The sequence below is a fragment of the Micrasema longulum genome, unplaced genomic scaffold (assembly GCF_059751315.1).
Source record: "Micrasema longulum isolate JH-2025_06_02 unplaced genomic scaffold, ASM5975131v1 h1tg000920l, whole genome shotgun sequence".
Lineage (NCBI taxonomy): Eukaryota > Metazoa > Arthropoda > Insecta > Trichoptera > Brachycentridae > Micrasema > Micrasema longulum.
The window spans coordinates 178234-196491 of NW_028278111.1; the positions used below are offsets into that span (position 1 = coordinate 178234).

Genomic DNA, 18258 nt, shown 5'->3' on the forward strand with positions numbered 1-18258 from the left:
CTATATACGACGAAAACGAACGGCAACGTGAGACGAGGAAGGCGTGGCATGATCAGATAAACCAAAATCTTAAGTCGAGCACGGAGTGTGGTCTTAAAAGTCCAACAGTTATAATTTAATGACTACCTGTATATCGATACGATCAACACAAAATCGTAAATTGAGTGTGAAGAGTACATTGATTGTTGAGAGTACTGTTTTTTGTTAAAAAAATATTTTGTATTTTTGCACTTTCTATTTCTCTAGATTGAAGCTGTTAAAATGTGCAATTTCATTGTTGTTATTTTTGTACCTTAAATAAATTTTTATTGAAAAAAAATAAAACAGTTTTGTTAATTATTCCTTCACCTTTATTATTTTGAAGAATTTTTTATTTATTTATGTATCTTTTTGTACATACTGTAAATTGTACATTGGTGGGCTCGTTGCCAAAAAGGCAATTTCCTCAACCAACCAATAAAATAAAAGTTTTATTTTGTAAGCTGGCAACACCAAGGTTCCAGACCCGGGATGCAAACGCAGCCCTTTGGCGAGCACCCGACAGGGAACGCCCTGAGAAGGAAGAAGTGCCCGCCCACTCCTATTCCCGAGGCCCGATCGACTACACCGTGTAACGCATACGCATTTACTCGTCGCCTTCGTCTTTGGATAATATACGAGGGAAACGAGAACCGTGTTTGATTTAACAAAAACATCCCTCATTTTTCCCCATTGTGTCTTACAATTTATATAATTCAAGCAACTTAACATCAGTAGAAAATAAGAAAGCAAAGATATACATAGAAATAACTGTATTTGTATATTACCTTAAATGAATACAATTACCCAATGGAATCAGCCTCGTGGTGTAATGGTCAGCGCGTTTGCCTACCATGAGGTCTCGGGTTCGATTCCCGACATGAAATATTGATTTAAAAAGATGTTTTTACACTGAAATATTTCATAGTCCCCTGGACTAGACCTGATGCGTAAGACTTATCATCTTACCCTCATGTAATAAAATTATCAAGAAAATGATGATTACTCAATGGTAAAAGAGAAGTGATTAAGGAAGAGAAAGATGTTTCTTCAGACGTGATTTAAACAGAGATACTGTAGTAACATCTTTGATGGTGGATGGGAGATGATTCCACAGTGGAGCCGCGTGGACACTATATGAGTCAAGAGAAGAAAGAGGAATTGTGGATGGGTATTAAGAGGGTGTTGTGAGAATTACAACGAAAAGGTAAACCATGAACTGATGAGCGTTGACAGAGATATGGTGCATTAGGACTATGAAGTAACAGTGGAACAGAAGCAAGAGGGAGTGATAGTCGCTTCGCAGTCTAAGTTTGAGCCATTTCAGTTGCCTACAATATCAGAAAGGAGTTCATATTTCCTAAGACCAAAAATATGCCTTATGCATTTACATAGTGAAATTTTTGTGAAAATCATTTCAAACGCGCTGTACAATTAATATCCCAACATGTCTTGCAACTACAGAGTGCATGTGTGTTTAATAAGGATATTCAGTGGAGATAAATCCAGTAATCACGTACTACATTGGGAATTTGTTGCAATTGATAAAATAAACTAATATGTATGCAAGTAAAAAAACATTAAAATTTGTAATAAATATTTATCTATTATATTTTTTCCATCATTACATAACTAAATATTCTTCATCTTCATCTTGTAGTAGATCTGAGGCCTGTTTGTTTCAAAGAGGTCTCTCCTCTTTGAAGGTCTTCCAGGTTGGCGGCTACCTTCCGGCATGATGTTTGCTATCACCTGTGGAGTCTGTTGGTATCCATTCTCACCACATGGCGGCACCAGAATCGTCGCCTTTTCCTGCCCCGTCTCACGATATGCTGCAGGCTTCACGTATGACAGTATTTCTGATCCTACCCATTGTAATCGGGGCCCAGATGTAGAATTTCTAAATCGGCAATAATTTGCATTGTAATTACTTTTAAATATACCTATGTATTTATTTCCTTAAATGGTATTTCAGGGTTATTCTAACACATATTTGTTAATTTATTATAAATCTCTTCATGGACAGAAAACATGGACTTCTCATAAATCCAACAAAAACCCAAATTGTACTTGTTGGTAGTAAAAAAATGTACTCAAAAGTGAATTTTTCTACACTTTCTCTTTTCAAAATAGATGGTACAGAAATTCTATTCATGAATTCAGTCAAAAACTTAGGTATTTTAGGGTGGCACGATCAGGTTAACGAAGTCAGTCAGTCATAAACTTTATAGCAGTTTGCACTCACTTAAAAGATTACAGAATTTCTTGCCAACTAATGTTAACCAAACATTAGTCCAGAGCTAGTAAGTATCTTCCACTTCTTGACTGCATGGATGTATGTTATCCGGATGCTAACTCTGAATTACTTGATAAGTTAGAACGATTGCAGAATGTTTGTATACGTTATATCTCTGATCTTCGCAAATCTGACCACATAACAGAATATCGCACGCAGCTACACTGGCTCAGTATCAGGCATAGGAGAAATATTCACATTCTATCACTTCTTCACAATATTTTAAACAATCCCACTTCGCCTGTTTATCTGAGAGAGCTTTCCAATCTCTATCACAACACGGCCTATCTCTTCGTTCTAGTGACGAGAGAACCCTTTAATACTCTTTCATCGCTCTAATTTTCTTGCCTCTTTTTTCACAGTAGTAGCTGCTCGACTGTGGAATAATCTACCCACTAATGTTAGAGACGCCCCTTCTTTATTTACATTTAAGTCAAGATTGAAATGTCACTGTCTAAATATTTCAGTTAATCCTTTATCCTTCTTCTTTCCTTCCCATCCCCTCTCCTCTCTTAACAGTACAGTGTTAATTTTTTTATGTATTTTTATTATCTTATGTATTTTTATTTTCTTAATCTTTGTTTTTAACTTTTGTAAATTCAATATGTCCATGTACTTGTAATTTTCTCAAACTGAACAGTTTGTGTAGGTAGGAAGAAATTGCCTTAAGGCAATATGCCCGCCCTTATATGTATATTAAGTGTTAAAATAATAAATAAATAACATTGTGTTATATTCTTACACTTTGAAATGGGGCCCAGTGGTATATAAGCACCTTACGTCACCGTGACCTGTGAAGATCTATTGTGGCGGATCATAAATCATATTGCGGCTAGGTACGTAACTTCAAAATCGACATTTGTAAGTTATCCACTGAAAACACATTTTTTAATCTTTTGAATGCTTCAAATAGACGAGTTACACATTCAAATTATCAAAATATTATGTATTGAATGATTCACGACTTCGCCTATTTGTAGTGTTCATGGAGGAAGGTACAAATATATTATGTTTTTAGTGGTTAACTTAACTCTCCCTTCCCGATGATGTGTGGCTGGTACACATTGCATCTAATAACTTTAATATCTCCATTAATACAATAAATAATGGGTTGAGATTTTCGGTATTCCTTCATTATACATTTACATATCGGTAAAAATGTTTTTTTTTTATTAAATAATTAATGCTTATTGGGAACATAAAAAGCGTTACGTCAAAAATCGGAGATATCACCGATACAATAGAAAGTTTACCAATGTGTCGCATGTTACGTTAGTAGTAAAAGATTGATCCTAATATATAATTGTCTCGCACACTATTTATGTCTCACTCTCGATAATACAGGTATATTTGGGAGCGAGAGAGACAATTTTTATAAGTCACACGCGCGAAAAGCAAAGTTTCTCGTACTTCTCCCTGACGCCCGTTAGCTGCGTTAGTAGCTTTCCGGCTTTCATTGGGGGCGGTTCTTTTGCGCGCACTGAGAGCATGAATAAATGTTTTTTTAATTAGATTAAAATATCACCACTTTTGACTTCAACTATAAATAATTGAACCAATTGCCGATGAATATTACACTTTTACGATTTAAAATCTCTCATTTTTTGCATGTGTAGTGACTACACAGCACCGTAACACGCGGAAGTTTTTAGGACAGTAAGGGAAAGATTAAACATGCTGATATTGAAGCTACCTAGTTGTAGTAATTACCCCGCGATATTATGTATAGTAAAAATATTAAATTGTCAATTTGTTCAAGTTCTTCAATTTTATTTTGGCTCTCTCAAGAATAACATTCGAGTCGATTCCCTCTCTGACAATGATTCCAATCATGTCATTCTTAAACTGCTGTTCAATCTTCGCCAGAGAGTCTAACTCCATCTGTTTCTTGCGCAAATCTCTGTCCCTCTCTTCCAGCTCTCTGTACTGTCGCATCAGTCTATCGCCGAGAGCGGTCGTTTGTTTTTTCTCATCGGCAAACTCAGATTTTACATTTAATCGCTTGTCCAGTGTTATCATGTTGTGCTTTGTGATCTCCCTGTTTATTTTTTGAATGTGGGCAGGGTAAACTACCCGCATCTTGACAACATACTGCATCAAGCGCTGGCACTTTTCTTCCAATGTTTCTTCTTCTTCTTCGCCTGAAAAATTAAAAAAACTAACTCATTTAAACATAAGCCAAGTAAGTAACATAAGCAGAGTGAACGCGGTTGAAATGCAATCTCTTAGACGAATCTGTGGGAAATCAATGTATGACAGGGTTCTTCTTCTTTGCAGTCTCAATCCTGGGTATTGGTTTGCAGCAAAGTCCTGCATCTCGTCCTTCATTGGTCTCTATTAAGGTAGGCACCTAATCAAAACCATCTCAGAGAGGCGAGCCCGATGGATCGGCCACATTATGCGCTATAAGGGTCTCCTGCATGACATCATAGAGGGAATGGCTGAGGGGACAAATTATAGAGGGCGCCCCCGACGGGAATATTTGAAGCAAGTGTGCGAAGATTTTAACTGCGCCTCTTATGTCGAGCTGAAGAGGGCTGCAGAAAATAGTGACAGGGTTACGAATGATGAAATCAGGCGAGAGTGTAAATCTGAGTCAGGTATAATTTATAAGATTAAGAAAGGGTCTCTGAGATGGTTTGGTCACGTAGAACGAATAAATCGACACATCCTACGTACAAATGTAAATATAATATTTCTTAAATTAAAAAGTTAAAATTAAATTTATATCTTTATATAATCACTTTGTAAAGCACCCTTGAGGTATTATATTACGAAAATGGCGCTATATAAGTTATCCATAAGTATTTATTTATTTATTATTTATTTATTTATTTATTTATTATTTATTTATTTATTTATTTATTAACGGACATTGTCCATGTATACAATTTATAAGGTTTAAATATTACAGTAAAAGAATAGTTTAAAACATTTAAAAAAAAAGAAAGAAGCATTGACAAACATAAGGGACATTGAGACAAGATCTGGACTATTTATTTAGTGCTCGTTTAAATCGTTGTAAACTTAAACCAAAAAAGTCCAGATCTTGTCTTGAGTTAACAATACGACAAAGGCGGGTCATTGGAAAATTTAGGCCATAGTTTGTTCTATGCTGATCGATGAACAGTACTTCATTGTTTCTCAATCTACGAGTAGGAATATTGAATTTTACTTGTCCCAGTAATGATGGAACATCGATTATACCATTTAGTATGCCGAACATATATATGGAGTCAATATTAGTTCTACGTTTTTGTAGACTAGAAATATTTAACATTGACTCTATTTCATCATAAGAATAATTATCTCTCTCTAGTCCGAGCATCCACGCTATTTTTCGAAGCAAGCGATGTTGGACTGATTCAATGTGATTTATGCGATTGACATAGAATGGAGACCAGACCACTGAGGCATATTCTAGAAGAGGGCGAACAGTTGAGCAATAAAGAGTTTTGATCGTACGGACATTAGTAAAATCAGAGGATATTCTGTTAAAGAAGCCAAGTAATTTCAGTGATTTATTTACTTTATTATCTATATGCTCGTTGTATGTCAGTTTATAGTCCAAAACAACTCCTAAATCTCTGATGGACTTGACTACATAAAAAAAAACAAAACTACTCGACACTGGCCAGAACACCCAAGTTGAGATGTGAAAAGGCCACGAAAAAACGAAGAAGGAGAAGAAGACTTGACTACATCAATTTTGGAGTTTTCTAATAGGTACTCGAAGGAAATTGGTTGTTTTGTTCTATGAAATGACATTATTTTGCATGTTTTAATATTTAGTTCTAATTTATTGACATTACACCATCGGTTAAAAGAGTTAATGTCTGATTGAAGAAGAAAACAGTCTTGTAAAGTTTGAATTATTTTGAGAATTTAAAAAAACAAAACTACTCGACACTGGCCAGAACACCCAAGTTGAGATGTGAAAAGGCCACGAAAAAACGAAGAAGAAGAAGAAGACTTGACTACATCAATTTTGGAGTTTTCTAATAGGTACTCGAAGGAAATTGATTGTTTTGTTCTATGAAATGACATTATTTTGCATGTTTTAATATTTAGTTCTAATTTATTGACATTACACCATCGGTTAAAAGAGTTAATGTCTGATTGAAGAAGAAAACAGTCTTGTAAAGTTTGAATTATTTTGAGAATTTTGTTGTCGTCCGCGAAGAGCCAAAAACGAGAGTAAGAGAATGATTTAGCAACATCATTAATAAACAACTTAAAAAGCAGGGGTGCCAAATGAGCACCCTGAGGTACACCCGATGTAACATCAATGCTGGTTGATAAATAGTTATTTATCCGAACATTTTGTGTCCTACCAGTTAGATACGATTTAATAAATGAGAGTAATGGATCTCTTATTCCCAAGGCATGTAATTTATACATGAGAATTTTATGATCTACTTTGTCAAATGCCTTAGAAAAATCTGTATAAAGAACGTCAATTTGCTGACCATTTTCGAGTGCTTTGACAATAACCTATTATACTGTGTAACTGCCTCATCTACGGTTATACGAATGTTGCATTTTTGAAATCTACACCTTTGAAACTTTAATATCAAATATTTTTTAAAATATTAAAAAATAGTTGGTACATGTTTTTTAAAAATGTTTAACTGCATATATCTAAAACAAAATTCGAGGAATAATTAAGTACGTGCCAGCTACAGACTATTACGCGGGGGTAATGCGGCGACGGAGATCTGCCCGTCGCTCAGTTCTACCTCGGACAGCGAGAGAATAGTGCACAGGCTCCGTCAAAAATTTGAAAAAATTTAAAAACACAGGTATACTTATCAAAATAATGAAAATGATCTAATATTAATGTTGTGACAGCGATAAATAAACAAATATAAGACCGTATTTGATTAGGATTTTTTGGTAAAAGCTGTGTAAGTGAACATTTCAGGGGAAGATATCAAATGAAGTACAGAGTAAAACTGTGTGACTAGGCAGATACTCGTGAAACATTTCAATAAATCCCATTGAATAAGCCTGAATCGGTGACTTACAGTATTGATGACAGGCTACATAGCAAAGTATAAGTGTGTATGTGTGATAAAACAAAAACTAGTGATCTCAGCAAGAACATTTATTTTTTATCTTAATTAATAACTCAATTAAAAGCGTTATGCCAAATTTCCCAGCTTTGCTATGAAAGAACAGCAAAATATCACGAGTTGATTTTTCAAAAAATTTTAAAACACTCTCCTGTAAAATTTACTTTTTTTAGTTACACAGTTGTATATGGGATGTGTCGAAATGACGAAAGAATGGTAAAACAAGTATATATGGCAAAAATGAATGGTAACGTGAGACGAGGGCGACCGAGGAAGTGGCATAATCAGATAAACCAATATCTTAAGTCTGGTCATGTCAAAAGCAGGCAGAACCGATTGGCAGAAATCGATCAGAAAAATGTGTTGATGTAGAAATGTATGCCAGGATAGACGGTGCGGCGGTCCTTTCTCTCTGCCTACCCCTACGGGGAAATGGCGTGATAATCGTAACATGATTCCAGGAAGAATCGTGCACGGAGAAGTGATGTTTAAATATAATATGCAACTTGTCATGAAAATAGAGTTAAATCTACGTTTCAAAGTCAAGGAGCGGAGATTATATATAATAAAATATAATTGCAAGATACATAATGAGATTTTCTCATATCTGAGAATGCTACGATTACTCAAAGAAGTCAAATAAATTATTAACCTGGGGTGATGCTCTGGTTTGCAACATTTTCCGTCATTGTTAAAATTTTGTTATTTCAAACTCAACTGGCAACCGAACAGTTCAAAGTTTAAACGTCAACCATAGACACAGATTACTAATACTACCATAGATGAAGGTTATTTGTTATTGGTGATTTCATAGATAATTTAAAAAAATAAATAAGAGATACAATAAACTAGGCGAGGCAATTACTAAAAGTTAATCAAATACAGTAATGAGGATCCGGCCAGGCAAAAAACAGAACTTTGGCGGATGAACATGGTATCCAGATTGTGGTCTGCTCTACCTGAATGTTAATAAAACGTAAATGTAGAACTTAAGATTTTTTTAATATTTTTAAAAAAACCTCCACAATATTAGCAAATGAATAATAAATATACAGGAAGGCTGCGCGTTTAAAACGAAGCTAAAATAACAGAGATTTAGTTGTCTTGACGATTGCCAACAGATTGTTTAGCGCGGCGCTCGATGTAGGTGAAACGCCTCCCCCTTCCCTTGCAAACGCCGACGTTCCATCCGCCAGGATTACCGCATACGCGGAGAGTTCAGATTAGCGAGGCCATGCTGTATTAGAAAAGAAAAGCTTTAGTTTTCCAAAGTGATTTAAACAAGATTGAGACATTCTTCATAATTATACCTAATGCGCGTTGGGCACAACTGAAATAGTTATTATTTAACGAAGATTTTTTCTTAATTTATTGGTTTGAGTGTTGTGGTTTATTATTTTTAACTTCCTTCCATATCCTTTCTTTCACGCCTGCTAAGAAGCTTCTAGAAAAAAGGCTTAGCAGGTTATTGCTTTTTTTTAAAAAAAGGGGGTAGAGTTAAATCATGTTTTTTTACCCATAAATTCCTAATCAAATTCGAGCTCTTCCATCCTCACCCAATAAACGTGTATAAAGGAAAGAAAAAAAAATGTGCATAAGACTTTATGGAAATAGCCATAAGGTTCTTCTTCTTTTTCTTGGTTTTTTATTGGCTTTTTTATCCCCCAATCGGAATGTTCTAGCCAGTGTTAAGTTTCAGATTTGACTTATTTCAATATTTACACATGTGTTAATTTTAAATACCAGTTAGTGTGTTTGTGTTTAATATTATATACACTTTACATATTTAATTAATCCACAACATAATATCATTTATAAATACATATTTACATATAATTTTGAATTCGTGTTTTTTGGGTAAGAATAAATAAAAGAGTTAGAATATAACTAGGGAATGGAACTTTAAGACCATTAGATTGTAAATACGTTTTATATAAAGTAGTAAATACAGAGTATAGATGGTAAGAGTAAATATAAAATACTCACGCACTAACTTATATTTATTATTAACAAAATATAAAATACTAACTTACTAACACATGTGTAAATAAACTAAACACAAACACCCCAGTACGGCACTGAAAAAGTCATAAAAAAAGAAGAAAGAAGACCAAACGCCATAGATGAAAATACTAAACGTACGAAATACGAACATCATCCGGCGCGAAGTAATCTATGGTAAATCTATCATCCGGCGTTCATTTGCGATTTCTAATTCCTAACCTCAATGTTTTGTTAGTAGTTGTTTGAACTCAAATAATCATGAAACTAGTGCGATTTTTGATGAAATTAAGTCACGAGACGGTGACGATAGAGTTGAAGAATGGCACGCAAGTTCATGGCACCATCACCGGTGTCGATGTCGCCATGAATACCCACCTGAAAGCCGTGAAGATGACGATGAAAAACAAGGATCCCGTGCAGCTTGATACGCTGAGTATCCGAGGCAATAACATAAGATATTATATTCTGCCGGACAGTTTGCTGTTAGAGGTTCTGCTCTTGGACGTGAACCCTAAGGGCAAGTCAAGGAAGAAGGATTTGTCCCGTGGAGCGGGCCCTCGCGGTGTTCGCGGGCGCGGGCGAGGCGGACGCGGCGGCCCCCGAGGGGCGAGCCGCGGGGGCGGACGCGGCCGCGGAAGGCGATAATCCAAATCACAGTGTAAATTATTCAATATTCGAAGTTAAGTCAATGTTTAAGTGTTGGATTGAAGTCTTTATCGCTGAAGTGAGCGCCGGGAAGACAATCTAGAAAAACGTCATTAAATGTTTTGTGATCACGATTTAATTTTCAAGTATTCAACCTGCTTAAATACATTTCAACTTTTCTACCAGTGCTTTGATCTAAGTTCATCTTGAATGTCGTCCGAGCGGAATCAAATGTACATTTTGCTTCAGCTTATTCTTTTATATGTAAAAAAAATGTATATTTAAAACACAATGTTCCCTTTGTTTTCTTATAAAATGTTTATTGCTTGCAATAGTAACATTACATATTGAATAACTTCCTGATTTTAAATGTCTGCCCCGATCATTTCAAATCAATTCTTTACTAAACTATATAGTTTATTTAATACATTCTTAACAGTAAATAGGATCATTTGAAATGAAGGACATTTAATATAACAAAAAGTGTTTTAATTTGTAACATCTAACTACATTTATAAAACAAAAAAATGTTTATTTAAAACCTGAAAATGGAATTGTAAACCATTATATTGTTCCAATTTGCTTAAGGAGATAGTTTTAAGGTATTTTCCTAGAAATAAATTAATTTTGTAAGAAGGATTGCTTTTCTTATTAATTTTTATATGTGTTGTTCTCACCCATTCACAATCTATGTCCGGGACTCTGCCGTGTGCGAATGTCTTGAAGATTTAAACCATGTTTTTTTTGGATACCCCATAAATGATTGGTATCCTGAGTTCCTATCCGACCTCTCCCATATCAACGTCCTATTCGCTATTGGTATTCAAACTCTCCTGTCTCCACCCAATAAACATGTATTCAAAATTTTATGTAAGTTAATAGCTAGTTATAAATTTATTTATTAACGGACATTGTCCATGTATTCAATTTATAGGGTTTAAATATTACAATAAAAGAATAGTTTAAAACATTTTAAAAAAAGAAAAGAAGCATCGACAAACAAAAGGGACATCAAGACAACATCTGGACTATTTATTCAGTGTTCGTTTAAATTGTTTTAAACTTAAACCAAAAAAGTCCAGATCTTGTCTTGAGTTAACAATACGACAAAGACGGGTCATTGGAGAATTAAGGCCATAGTTTGTCCTATGCTGATCGATGAACAGTATTTCATTGTTTCTCAACCTACGAGTCTGAATATTGAATTTTACTTGTCCCAGTAATGATGGAACACCGAGAAAAAAATTATTACATAAACATATATTTCAATAAACATCTGGACAAAACTCTTAATAGTATATAAATCTATGTAATATCTCGCAGCAGTCTCCTGCAATTGTCTCTTTCCTTAGACGCAAGCATAAGGCTGATCGCCTTAACTTCCATGTAACAAAGGGAATCAAGGTACGCTGCAATTGGCGAACTAATGCGATGCCGTATGCACAACCGAGTGTGGATGTGGAGAAATGAGGATGATGAATAACTATTTAGAATTTTACTCTCGAATATATACATAAAATTGTTGAAAAGGGTGTCGGGTTCTATTCCCGGCAAGAAAGAGCATTACTTAATTGATGCAAGTACATTTCAACAATGTTTTGTGTATGTCCAAATGCTTGCAGACTGGCTGGATTTCCTCCCTAGGGAGTCATTCATATTGAAATCTGTTGCAATAGAGAAGGAAAACATTTTCGAGAAGGGAATATGGAAGTCTAGACATTTACAGGGCTTATGACCTGTCATTGGCTGGTGTCGGGTTCAATTCCTGGCAAGAAAGAGCATTACTTAATTGATGTAAGTACATTTCAACTGTACATAAAATGACCTCTTGTTTATTTATAAATTATTAAATAATAAAATAGATTGCCCCGAACTGTTAACTTTAATAAACTTTCGTATTCCACATAGACCAACAAGACTTAATTTTTTGTTTTACAGTCATCATCATGGTACTAATTATTCATTGAATTCACCAATTATTCGCATGCAGCGACTTGCAAATCAATACAGTGATGATTTAGATTTACTTTATACCACGCCGCTGATGATCAAGTCCTGTGTTTTGAAAAAGAATTGACAATTAAAAATTAAAATAATGACCTATCATTTCTTCTTTCTTCAGAACCAATTCTTCACTTTTGTTTTAAGTCTTTACTCTTGTGCGTATAATTATTTTTTAAATTTATTATTGTTCAATATTAATATTTATATAAACCATGAAGTAAACTTTTTGACATTCCTTTTAAAGCACTTTCTTTTTTTAAATTTTCTTCCTCTTTTTTATAAACTGCTATTTTCTTTTATTTACCTATTTATAAATACTGTTTGCCATTGTATACTTTTCTCGATGTTTTTGTTCTTTTTTAGTATTATGCTATTTTTTGTTGTATTTTTTTCACTGGTTTTATTGTAATTATGTAAAAGGTTCATGGAACCGTAAATAAATAAATGTTTTGAGTACGTCCAAATGCTTACAGACTGGCTGGATTTCCTCCCTAGGGAGTCATTCACAACAGAGAGGGAAAACATTTTCGAGAAGGGAATATGGAAATCTAGGCATTTACAGGGCTTATGACCTGTCATTGGCTGGTTTAAGTGGCCACTTTACACACTGAAACAGTATAAAAATTCTCTATGAACTCGATAAACTTGAACGACTTCAGAATACATGCATAAGGTACATTTTTGGTCTCAGGATAAATGACAACATTTCTGATTATCGTAGGCAACTGAAATGGCTCAAAATTAGACAGCGGAGAGACTATCGCTCCCTCTCACTTCTGTTCAATGTACTTTATAGTCCTAACGCTCCTATATACCTGCGTGAAAAAATTCAACGCTTATCAGTTCATGGTTTACCTCTTCGTTCTCATTCTCAAGGCACTCTCTTAATACCCATACACAATTCCTCTTTCTTCTCTAACTCATATAGTGTCCATGCGGCTCGACTTTGGAATCATCTCCCATCCACCATCAAAGATGTTACTACATTATCTCTGTTTAAATCACGTCTGAAGAAACATCTCCTTTCTCTTCCTTAATCTCTCCTCCTTTCCTTTTTCCTCTTTCCTCTTTTTTCCTTTTTCCCATTGAGTAATAGTTTTGATTTAAGGTAATTTATAAACAAATACGTTTATTTCTATTTTTATATACTTTCAGCCTTTTAATCTTTTTTTTTCTATTGAATATGTTCTGTAACTTGAATTATAAAAATAAAACTTTTATTTTATTGGTTGGTTGGAAGAAATTGCCATTTGGCAATAAGCCCGCCAATGTACAAATAACATTATGTACAAAAAGTTAAATATAAAAAAAAATGGAAAATTGTTTTCAGGCGTTGCTTAGTAGGTGAATTGGTTCAGCCGGAGTTGAGGAAATGTGGATGCTTAAACATAGGCAGAATGGTGAAAGTTGAAATGAAACTTTGATTTGAGCAAGATGTGGATTCTTAGCCAATCACATGAGGAGATAAAACGAAAAACCAACCCTTATTACGAATATTTAAAAAGCTCAAAAAGGCAAAAATAAATAACGTGTGTTCTTATTTCTTTATTAATCTGGTCATATATATATATATATATTTCTTCTGTTCGTGTGTATGTCACTGAGCTCCTAAACGGCTGGACCGATTTTAATGATTTTTTTGTGTGTTTGAATAAGTCCCTGGATGGTTTGGATTCACAGGACCCGGTAAGTGGCGCTGCAATCTCAATATCAAATGTCACTTAGTATATAGTTTATCAAATATTCGAATTTTTCGAGATTTTGCATTTGCTGAACCAGCTTATAGCAGGCAAGCCAACGTTTGGGCAAGACAACGTCTGTCGGGTCCGTTAGTATTTAAAATAAATCGCTAAAAAAAATGGCTGAAAATATTGGGATTCATCTTATAACAAAACCGTTTAAAAACCATAAATCTTTGATAAAATTGTATAACTCTCTAGTCAGAAATAAAATGGAACATGGATCAACCGTTTGGAATCCATATTATATTAACTTTATATGTAACGTTGAATTTGTGCAAAAAAAAATCTAAGATTTTATCGCAGAAATGTCAATTAAGTTCCGCACTAAATAGTAACGAAAAGAGACTTGGTCGGCCTCGTGGTCATCGCGTTTGCCTACCCATGTAAAAGGTCTCGGGTTCGATTCCCGACATGGTTGACTCATGTCAATAATGTTTCATAATATTTATTTAAAAAAAGGTATTTTTACACTAGATTATTTCAGTCCCTGGACTGGTACCTGAAGCGTTATACTGATCATCTTACCTTCATGTAACAGAAACGACGAAGCTACACTGCGATTGGTGTACCAGTGCAGTGCCCTATGCACTATTAGGTTCGGAAAGAGAATGTTAATGAAACACATTTTAACCCTACGATGCCCAATGTAAACAATTTGCTACATACCGATAATCGATGTATAAAAGTGATTTCAAACTTGTTAATCACTCGGCGACTAGTTTATTTTATTGTAAACATACTACAGTCCTTAAAATATAGCTTGATTAGAATGACATTTGTCAGAAAAAGTGACGACATAACTCTGTAGTAACGTCAAATGAGTTATTTATATTGACACACGAAAAATCATTCGTATCTGGCGTGTTAATTAATTTTTTTAATACAATGCTTGACACATAAATCAACATTAATATATCAAATCAGCTTGAAAAGTAAAATAAACCTAATTAAACGACGTTCTTACAAGGTGACAAACTGATCAATGTAAATTGATCGAATAAAACATAATTAATTTGATGTTGTTCATAAAAAAAGTATAAATGTCTTATTTTTTGGTGAATAATTGTGTTAAACACACTATAATAGCCTTGTTTTTGCGTTTTTTATATCAATTTTCGGAAACAGAGTTTCATGATTGCATGAAATAACTGATAAAATCGATTTGCTCAGTGATCAGTAATTTCCATCACTAATGAAATTAATTTGACAGCTGTCTTCTAATCGAGCTATATTTTAAGGACTATGGCCATTATAATTTATTTTTAAAGGTCGCCGCCGCGCCGGGTGCTATGCTGAACCACTCTTGCGGTACGAGAAAACAGTTTTTCTTGTATATTTTATTTTTATTTATTAATTTACACGCCCTACGGGCTTTTACATTTATCAGAAATACATTCAAGTGCAGCAGTAAAACGCAAGTATGCACATTTAGTTAAACTTAAAGATAACATAAGAAAAACTAAAAGATGCAATAATAAGTAAAAATAAGGGAATGTACCAACATAGGTATATATGGGTAGGTATATAGAAAAATACTAAATTAATTTACATATAAAAACATATACCGTCAAACGTGACAATTTTGCCCAGTTTTAACAAACTTTTACAGTACCGTAAAACGCTGCAACTTTTCCTACCGGCCACAACTTTTCCTGTTTCGTTACGATTACGATATTTCGCATTTGATTGGCTTTTTCTCACTTTTTACCATTTGGTAGTAATTTTTCATTGTCCTGGCAACACCTTTTTTATTTTTCATAACGCCAACTCCATTGTTGCGCTCTCAGTTGAGCGATGAATGTCGGCAGGAGGAGTCGTGAAATTTTGGTCTCCTAAAACTTTTAAAGTTCAAGAAAAACCAAAAGTGTTTTTGAAAAGTAAAACCGTCCCGGGGTAAGAAAATACTGTATATTTTTCGTATTGTTTGATACTTTTATCAAAAGTACACGATTTCATCAAAAAAACTTGCTAGGCAATGTTGTGCAGTGTTTTGAAAACACGATTTGTACTTTTTGCCTGGTTCTAGGGTTATCACTAGTAGTCAACGTGCTTTATCTTAAATTTGATTTTTTCATTTAATTTAATTTTTTTATTAAACGAAATTTGAATTTATTTGACTTTATATAATTTACCCGGATAAAGTTTTTTTCGTTTATTTCTAGTAATACAAATAAACTTTTAATTATGATTTAAATATGACACACTACTTATATAAGTGTTCGAAACATAACTTAATTCAAAGTTTATCTCTATCGATGATCGTTATAATAAGTTTACAAAATATCTCAAATCTATTGATAAAACGGTATTTCGAGGACAAATTGAATACTAAAAATTATGGAAATCTTAATTCTATTGCAGTTATGTGAAAAATGGCAAACAATCAACAGCGAAGAAGGCGTAGAGTAGGAGCTCGTAGTTATTCTGATTACTCGAAGGAAATGCTGGAAGTTGCTGTAGATCTCGTTCGAAGAAAAATTATTTCATCATACGAAGCAGAAAAGCAGTTTGGGATCCCACGTCGGACAATTAGCAACAAAGTCAAAAGCGTACATAATAAACCATTTGGTCGACCTACAGAGTTTTCAACTGAGGAAGAAGCTCACATAGCGGACGTGGTGAATATTTCAGCAGAATTTGGTTGTTCTCTTTCTCTTTTAGATTTGCGTATTGTAGTTTACAACTACCTTTTAAAAAGTGGAAAATCTGCTCTTTTTAAAGGAAAAATGCCTTGTGAACGCTGGGCCCGTTTTTTCTTAAAACGACACAATTTTTCACAAAGGGCAACACAAAATATAAAACGAAGCAGTGCTGCAAAAACAGTAGAGGAAATGGACGAATACTACAGAAATTTGAAAATGACTAAACGAAAAAGAACTTCTCAAGGCCAATCATCCAAAATAAGAAAACAAAAGAAACATGTGTACAACAGCGACTCAAGCCCGGTGTCGGAAACTTCTTTTCATGCTGCAGACGACTCCGACTACGAAAATTTTGATACTTATATTGCGTCATATTTACAAGAACAAGAAGACTTTGAACAAGAAAGCATAATATCCCCTTTCGAACTGAGTGACATTAATGTTGACGTGAAAGATTGTCATGAATTTCAAGAAAACAGCCGGATAATAGCTAAATTCGCTGCGAAAAAGAGCACTAAGCACTTTGTAGGGAAGGTTTTATCAATAAATGAAAAAATTCCCACAGTGAAATTTACACGAAAAGTCAAAAATTCTAAGCGTGATAAGGGATCAGTCTTCATCTACCCTAGTATTGAAGATGTATGTGCTGTACAAGATTTAAAAGATGTTATTGCAGTATTACCTGATCCCCAAATTTCCCGACGAGGACATTTCATATTTCATTTAAATCTTAATAAGTATAACATCCAATAAGTAAAAATGGTATTACTTACCTAACTAATAAATCAGACGAATATTTTCACAATCGTCTTGGTCAATCTGTCGAAATATTTCCCTTATCGTATTTTGAGTAATTATTTTAATAATTTTGTATTTTGTTTGAGATTTTTTGAAAATATTTCTTTTCTTTTGGGTACCTAAAGATGTACCAAAATATTTGATTTTATAGTTTCCGTACCTAAAGTTAGTAATATAATAATGTTCCTATTCACAAATAGGATATTTTGTTATAAACATGCTAATTTTATACTTAACGGTATTTTCAGCAAAATAAGACTATTATTAGCTTGTTTGGTTTTAAGCATATCTAGTTTTTTTAAATATATTCTTAGTGGTTTCTAAAAGTAAAAAGTAACGATGTTGGTTAAACAGTTAGCTATTTTTGTTTTTCGTTTTATTTTTTACGTATGTTTGTTTAGTGTCATAGCTTTTAATATTGTTCCTACTTTGTGTTGCTGAAATTTTAATTACCTGCCTAAAAAGTAACTTTAGGTTTGAGAGAGAAGACTACCTTTTATTATAGATATAATAGACTGATATTAATACCTACTGTTACCAACTTTATTTAGATTTACTTCTGATTATTTGTTTAACTTAGGAAAAAATAGAAATAAAAGTGGAAAAAAAAAATCTTTTTTTGGCACAACCCTACACTTACCGACATGTTTGTATGGGAAGTTTGTGGTACCTGCTACAACTTTCCCCATTAGCTGTGAATAAAAATCTATTTCCTTAATGGCAATAATTTGACTGCCGGGGTCAAGCACAGCGACTCTTGCATATGGAAAAAAAATACTATAAAGAGAAACATTATATTTACTGAGGTATTCTTCGAGGCAAAGTTGCGCCTTTTGCACACAACTTTGCCTACGACTTTGAATGCATGTAATTAGGAAAACTTGCAAGATTTAAAAGGATTTGGAACTTATACGGCTAGGCATTAGGTCCGTCTTCCATCTAAAACGCATTAACAGCCATAATAATAAATAGGTTCAGAGATATCTACAAAAAAAGTCAAAATTGCGGCAAAGTTGCAGCGTTTTACGGTATCA

At 33.9% G+C, this 18258-nt stretch overlaps 2 protein-coding genes and 1 long non-coding RNA gene across 3 annotated transcripts; 2 read left to right on the forward strand and 1 right to left on the reverse strand.

Annotated features, from left to right (window-relative positions):
- Positions 1-2844: 2844 nt before the first annotated feature.
- Positions 2845-8147, reverse strand: LOC148278173 (uncharacterized). Its single transcript, XM_088231797.1, has 2 exons — positions 8042-8147; positions 2845-4455 (listed from the first exon to the last, which is right to left on the reverse strand). The coding sequence occupies exons 1-2, from the start codon at positions 8076-8078 to the stop codon at positions 4052-4054; spliced, it is 441 nt and encodes a 146-aa protein (XP_088087923.1). The 5' UTR covers positions 8079-8147; the 3' UTR covers positions 2845-4051.
- A 1380-nt stretch (positions 8148-9527) lies between these two features.
- On the forward strand, positions 9528-10675 carry SmD1 (small ribonucleoprotein particle protein SmD1). The gene has a single exon (XM_088231798.1). The coding sequence runs from the start codon at positions 9652-9654 to the stop codon at positions 10036-10038; it is 387 nt and encodes a 128-aa protein (XP_088087924.1). The 5' UTR covers positions 9528-9651; the 3' UTR covers positions 10039-10675.
- Positions 10676-15567: 4892 nt separating this feature from the next.
- LOC148278175 (uncharacterized) lies at positions 15568-17929 on the forward strand. Its single transcript, XR_015823257.1, has 2 exons — positions 15568-15677; positions 16146-17929. It is a non-coding gene; the product is annotated as an uncharacterized LOC148278175 (long non-coding RNA).
- The last annotated feature ends 329 nt before the right edge of the window (positions 17930-18258 follow it).